Source organism: Rhinolophus hipposideros (assembly GCF_964194185.1).
Source record: "Rhinolophus hipposideros genome assembly, chromosome: 6".
NCBI classification, from domain to species: Eukaryota; Metazoa; Chordata; class Mammalia; order Chiroptera; family Rhinolophidae; genus Rhinolophus; species Rhinolophus hipposideros.
In genome coordinates this window covers 88,818,859-88,826,067 of record NC_138052.1, presented here as the reverse complement: position 1 = coordinate 88,826,067, position 7,209 = coordinate 88,818,859, and the positions used below count along the sequence as shown (strand labels likewise).

The following is a 7,209-nucleotide window of genomic DNA, read 5'->3' as shown; positions in this document are numbered from 1 at the left end:
GTTTCTCATGCAATGGGAAAAGATGATGATGATGGTGCTGGCAGTGATGGTGATGGTGGCACCTGGTAGTGCCACCAGGTGGTGGCAGTGGTGGTGGTGATGGTGGTGGTGGTGGTGGTGGTAATTATATACTGGCCAACACTTACTGAGTGCTTACTATGTGCTGGGTGGCATTACTGAGCAACTTACATGTATTAACGTGTCACAGCACGTTAATTATCACAGCAACTCTGATAGGTAGTGTTATTGCCCTTGTTTTAAAGATGAGTAAACTAAGACACAGAGAGGTTAAAGGACCTGCTCAATATCACACAGCTAGTAAGTGTGGAATAGATTTGAACCCAGGCAGTAGGGTTCTAGAGTCTTTGCTCTTCATGTTTGAGCTTTTTAGTGAGGATACCTCACTATCAAAAAGCTATCAAATACTTGGTGCTATTCTTTTCAAGAATACTTTTTATGAGCAGTATAAAAAGACTTTCATTAAAATATCTGTGCTGCCCTGGGAAAGAATAGCAGGACATCATTATTTCATTTGCCATGGATATTAGAGCTTTATTATTGAAGATGGCATTTATCATTTTAATTAAAATTCCTTACACCCCCTGGGGTGGCTGTAGTGTGCTATGATTTGCATAAATAAATTGGGACTACTGTGGCTTGCTTGGCTAGGTATAAATGGGCCCTGAAGAATCCATTTGGTTGCCTTCCTGACTCTGATATTCATATAAAATACAGTGAGCCTTTTCTTTTAGATGCAGTCCAGATTTGCCTTGTACTAATGAGGGAACATACCTACATATTCCTTTCAAACTTCCCAGGGACACTGTGACAAAGAGCACTTTACCCTACTGACCTTTGCCCTCTTAAATGAGATGACCCGACCCAGTCACATCATCACCTCTAGGTACGTTTCCCCACAGCATCAGTGGGTCTTTCCATCTCTCTGTTTTCTTAACAACAGGTCAAGAGATTCTGGTGCGTTCTCAAGTGTCTCTGAAAAATTGGCCTTAAAGCCTTTGTTCCTGCTGCTTGGAAATAAGAGACTGATTAAATTAATAAAACAGCATGGGGCATGATTTCCCAGCAACTGTTTTTGCACACCTGAGCTGATGACTTGCTCTTGCCCATCTAGGGAACCAGTCCTCAGGTGAATGGACACTGAGGAAGACATCTGTCTGAGTGGGTACCTAACAGCCTCTGCGTGTGCCTACTTGGAGGCTGGTGCATTTATTACTAGAGGTGTTCTCACCTCAAAAAATGCACATAAACTTTCTGATGTTTATTTGGCTCGTTCCAAATGCCACAGGAAGGGAATTTTTCAACGTATTTGAGAAATCAGTGGTTCGGAAATTCCACAGAACCGCCTTTCTTAAAATATGCCAGGGGGTTGTTTATAATTTCATCCTCAGAGCCTTTACCGTGGAATTTCCTTATAGGAGAAACAGACTTTAAACAGGGTCTTTTGGCACTTCAGTAATTAAAGCTTCTTGAATTGGGGTCAAGACACCCCTGGGTTAATTTGAATCTTCCATCCTACCCCTCCACCCTGCCCCATTGGAAAGAGTTTTAAAGACCTTGCAGTGTATCTGGTACTTCTAGTTCCAAAAGAGAGCCCTTTCACAATTAAATGCTAACTGGTAGTTCGTGTCCCTGGTGATTGAGTGGAAGATCTTGATGGGTAGGTCTCAGGGGACCCTCCCTTTAGCCCCCATGTCCCCCTAGTGAGTGGGCAGTGTCATGACTGCCTTCTAAACCTCTCTTGTTGAATTAACAGCACCGACCAAATCGAAGCAGTGTTATCAGTATTCGCTTGTCCTATAGTGCTTAAGCTAAGTCAATAAACATTTGGGAAGCTGGCTAGAAAATTGACTTTGTATAGGTTTGCTTTGTATATCCAGTCAGAGACGTTTAGAATGAATGAGCACATGCAATACAATTGAATAAAGAAAAGAAAACTTACTGCTTTTTTTTCTGTCCTCTGGACCTAAGCAGGTATTTGTGGTTGCTAAAGTTGAAGGGAGGCCTTTGTAACATTGCTTTCACTTTTAGTCCAGCTGAAAGCCTCAACGTAGCCCTTGGGACTTTCCCCTGATCCCTATGTAATAAAAGTTTCTCAGAATAAAAGGCTGCCTCCCCATATTTAGTGAGAAAATACATAATCTTAAATTTCCAAATGCCGAAAGCTTGTTCTGAGTGTACTGGGGCTAGACATTGATCATATGGAAAAGAAATGAACAATTGAATAGGCTGGGAATGACGTTAGGTGGAACCTTATTTTGAAGGTAACAGCTAAGACCTGTGGACTGAGGTGCAACGTGATTAGAAAGAAAAAGAAACTGAAAGAAGACAGTGACTGTCAACTGCAGAGATTGCAGTTCTTGGGATTACCGGTGGGGGCGACAAACAGAAGATGTTTTGACCACAGAATCTGAAAGCAAATTCAGAAGGGAGGGTCAAGTGGTACCTTATTAGTTTAAGCAGTAGGAACGTCACATGTATATGTGTAGATGAGAAATGGCTAGGTGCACCCCAACACTGTCACACTTAAATCACAAACCATGTTAGCAGCTAAGCCAAACCATAATGCAGTAAAAAGTCGAAGCATGCACAGTGCTGAATGCACAGAAACACTACGGGTGACAGAGGGGTCCCAGGACACAGTCTCTAGGGCTGCTGTGAAAGTCCGGGGCAGAGCTCTTTAAGGCTGTTCCAAACTTTAAAGTAGCAAGCTCAAGAAAATTCCAACCTCATCCGTGATTGGTTCACAGAATTTGAGTAACAGCATGGCTCAGAAAGGGCAGCCCCGGAAGTCACCACCACGTTTCCCCAAAAATAAGACCTAGCCAGACCGTCACCTCTAATGCATATTTTGGAGCAAAAATTAATAGAAGACCCGATCTTATATTATATTATGTTGGATAAGACCCAGTCTTATGTTGAAATAAGACTAGGTCTTATATTAATTTTTGTTCCAAAAGATGCATGAGAGTTAATGGTCCAGCTAGGTCTTATTTTCAGGGAAACACGGTAGCAGATGGAATTAACCAGTGGTGGGAGGCAGGGCCCATAACCAGAGGCCAGTGAACTATGAAGCCAATAATGTGACAACTGTAGCACCTTTACTCGCCCAGGCCCCTTGCAAGGTTCTAAGCTCATATAGTCAAGTTTGCAATGGTAAGACCTCTTAACTGCAAAAAATACGGCCAGGCAATGAACATCAGATGTTATACAGCTGTGCCGAGCGTTTAATGATAGAAAACCATATGCTGTTGCTCTGGATTGTGTGCTATTTAAAGATGCTATTTGTCATCTTTAAAAAACTCGTAATCTACTGTCATTTCTTTTCTCATTCTAAATCAACGTTATGCCCAGTTTTGTATTTGTAACTTTATACTCCTTTTTAAATGGTATAAACTTTAGGTGCCACAAAACGGGCACGGGCCCCCAGCCAGCATGATTCCCTTGCTTAGTTTAAAAACATGGGCAGTGCCTGCAGGAGGAGATACAGGGCAGAGGTCTTAGGGCGTGTGCTTCTCTTGGCCTGTGCTCACCTAGGAGGTGCAAGATAGGAAAGTGTGGATGACTCACCACAGGTATTAGGTTGGTGCAAAAGTAATTGGGTTTTTTGCAATTATTAACCTTTTAAACCATGGTTACTTTTGCACCAACCTAATATTTTCAGCAGAGGAGCACTGCAATTCTAAATAGAGTTGGTGGAAACCAGTTAGAACACACGATTTGTAACACTACTATCCTCTGAGCAATGTTGCTTGGCCCTGGACTTGTCTTTTTGGCCCATGCTGGTTGATGTCTTCGTGGCAGGTGCAAGTGAGTCACATACCTTGGGGTTCAGGCTAAAGAACACATTCAGCATGTGGAGTGTTACCTAAGTCCCATCCACCCCCCGCCACCCGCCCCGTCTCCCTTGTTGATTCAACCCAGAGGCCTCTGTGTTACGCAAATATATATTATAGGAAACCATGAAAAAGAAAGTCCATCCATCGTGCACAGTAACGTGCTTGTATTATATTAGGTTGGTGCAAAAGTAATTGTGGTTTTTGCACCTATTTTTACTCTTTTAAACCACAATTATTTTTGCACCAACTCAATAACATCACTATAACTTTGAACTCTGCCTGTAATTGCGAGCCCATTTAAACACCAAAAACGTTCTGGAAAAAAATGATGGCCTTGTGGCGGTTTAGCAAACTTGGTAACTGATGAGGAAGATGAAGAAACCTAATTTGCATACTTTGGAGGAAAGTCTTTTCAAAATACATGGCAGAAAATTTAAGAATCATAGTTGGGTAGCCTTTATATCTTGGCCATAAGTGTACTAAAGATTTTTTGTACAATATCTCTTACAATGCATATGTTATACAAATAGAATTCGGATTTCTCTCCTACATGTATCTGGCAGTAATCCTCACGATTATTTCAGCAAGACACACTTATCTGAAGTCCACAGTGATAACTTGGCAGAAATGCTTTAGCATTTCTCTTATCAGCTATTAATGATCAAGCTTAGTTTCTTCTCAGTTGAAAGTTAGTTGCAGTCATATGGATGTGTATACAAATTATACTCAAATTTTGAACCATCGTTCTTGATAAGAATTGAAAGATTTATGTCCACGTCTACTTTTCGAAACTACTTTTGAATAATGCAAAGAAATAAGTAAAAAAATGAAAAATATTTCACAGTGCTCAAGGCTGTGGCTTAAGGGAAAAACGTTCTAATTTATTGTGGTCTTTCAGACATTGGAAGAATACATGAACAAGCCTACGTTTTAACTGTACATCTCCTTGAAGACTCTGAGTGCTACCTGTTGTGGGCTTGTAAAGAAACAATGCCTTGCATTCAGTTATTTGAGAGAGCCTCCGGCACCATGCCAAAAATAATTTAAAAGGGATTTTTTTGTTAACTAGCAAAGATTAAAGTTGTTTAACATGTTTATCATGATCACATGTCTGTATTATACTGTATATGATTACTTATTGTAGCTCTGGATGTTAAAATAACTGCTCCACAACTCAATAGACTGGACGTTTGTTTGCAATGTATTAATTCCATATAATATTTTTAAGCTAATTTAAATACATTTGTTGCAATATGGTTTTGTTGCATTTGATCCTCTACTGAAAGGCTGACAACTGTATTGTAATAATTCATGATGTTGAATGTAAGGTATATCTTGTATCAATACTTTTCTAAATGTTTAGCTCTTAAAATGGTATGATAATTCAAAATTATGCTAATAGTTTAGAGTTCATACATAACGCTAGACATTTTTAATACACTTAAGAATACTGTAATTCCAGATACAATGTATCTGATTTTAATGTCCTGAATTTATTTATTTTTTCAGGGTTGGAATAAAGTAAAAACAACCAAAGATAGTATAGGACTTAAGCGTTTTTGAGGCCTTGGAAGCTGCTATCTTGGCTGAGGTTTCAGTTTTACCTTTTAATTGAATATAAGGGACAGTTCAATAAGGTTGCATTTTCTACAAACTATATATTTATTAAAGTTTTTAGACATCATACAGTGTCTATGACTTTCCTTATTATAAAAATAGTATAATAGATATGAATAACAATAGTAATAATTATTATTACTGCTACTATTTTAATAATCTTTTATGTTATAAGCACTCTTAGTTGCTTGAGAGATTTTGTTTCGAATACATTTTAATGTGTAAGATATTTGACGATTTACTGTTTATTAGGTTTATACAGAGCATTTAATATTATTGCTGCCTCTGTGGTAGATGCCTTTTCTCCTTTTTCCTTTCCTCACCCCCAAAGAAAATATTTGCTGCTGGCCATTATTATTGAGAATATGTCACATTCGTGCTTCCTGGAATGAAAGTTCTATGTAACCAGGTAGTGAATGTGATCAGGCATTGCTAGGAAATAGCTTGTCATGTTCCATCTTGGTGCCCTGTCTTACCCGTGCATTTTCAATTTTAGTATTGAGGTCTGGTATCATTCCTACTGGAGTGGTGAGGGACACTCAAGTGCTCTAAGAATATGCTTGCTGTTGGATGTAGACCTTTAGAGAATGTGAGGGAAAAAACGCCTTCTTTGATTCATCTTACCAGACATATGTAGGCAAAAATAGCAAGAGCTGAAGAACAGAAGGAAAACATTGACCAGTTCCTCAATATAACCATCATCAAATGGAAATAACTCAGATTAGTATGTAAAGCAATTATTGGCCTCTTAATATCTCATATTTCCTCAATTAATCATGTTACAATTATGGCATCAGATTGAAGTTTAACTATCATTTTTGATCCCTGTGTTGACTTTAGGTCTTGAGTTTGTGGTGCAGCTTTTTGTTGTTATTAATATGGGGAAACTATTTTTAAAAACAGCTTAGTGAAGATGGACTTTCTGTAAAACCTTCACAGTTTTTCTGATTCTTTTGAAGATTTCCACCTTTTTTGGATGAAGGTATTTATTGAACCTCATTCGAATGTACCACACATATCTGGAGAATTCCATATTAGACACTGTCTAGCTATAGGCAGGGCCTCTCAGGCTTCACGTCAGTGTCACACATAGAAAAAGGACATGATGATATGACACTCTGAGGTAAATCTGAAGAACTTGCGGGACATCTTATGTGGGTCTTGGTGAAAATAATCATTATGTTTTCTTTATAATATGTAATTATGATAAAACTACCAGGTGAAAGAAAAGATAATATATATTAAATTTGTATAAAACTTCAAAATAAAGTATTTTTAAATTTTTAAATGAGGAACTTGACTGTGCTTTCATGATTTTTTTTTTTTAAGTTAGAGTTTATGCTTGAAATTGCTACCGGTTATTCTTAAGCTCTTCATTTCTTTCGTACTTATCATCAAGGAGAAACTTCACAAGCAGAGGACAGCAAATGAGAGAAGAGTATTTATTGCTTTGTTCCTTTTGATCTCTTTCTCACCATTCACCCACATTTGGATAATCTAATCTTTTTACATGTAATTAATGATGCAATCATTCTTTAAATCTGGTGACTCTTTTTATATTAAATGTGAAGTTGGCATTTATTGTGATAAAGCAAATGAATGTTTAAGTCACTCAAACTGTTTTCCATATCAACTCTCATAAAATAATTATAAAGTTTTTCATCAAACATATACAGATGTTCTTCTAAACCTAATAATTCTTTTGGATTTATATAGTAATTTCCATGAAACATCA

At 38.0% G+C, this 7,209-nt stretch overlaps 1 protein-coding gene across 1 annotated transcript in view; it reads left to right on the top strand.

Annotated features, from left to right (window-relative positions):
* Positions 1-6,831, top strand: part of AP1S3 (adaptor related protein complex 1 subunit sigma 3) — a 62,364-nt gene extending 55,533 nt beyond the window's left edge. The window contains exon 5 of the mRNA XM_081050752.1: positions 4,756-6,831. Coding sequence (XP_080906878.1) covers positions 4,756-4,791 — 36 coding nt within the window. The 3' untranslated portion in view covers positions 4,792-6,831. The remainder of the gene's footprint in view (positions 1-4,755) is intronic.
* The last annotated feature ends 378 nt before the right edge of the window (positions 6,832-7,209 follow it).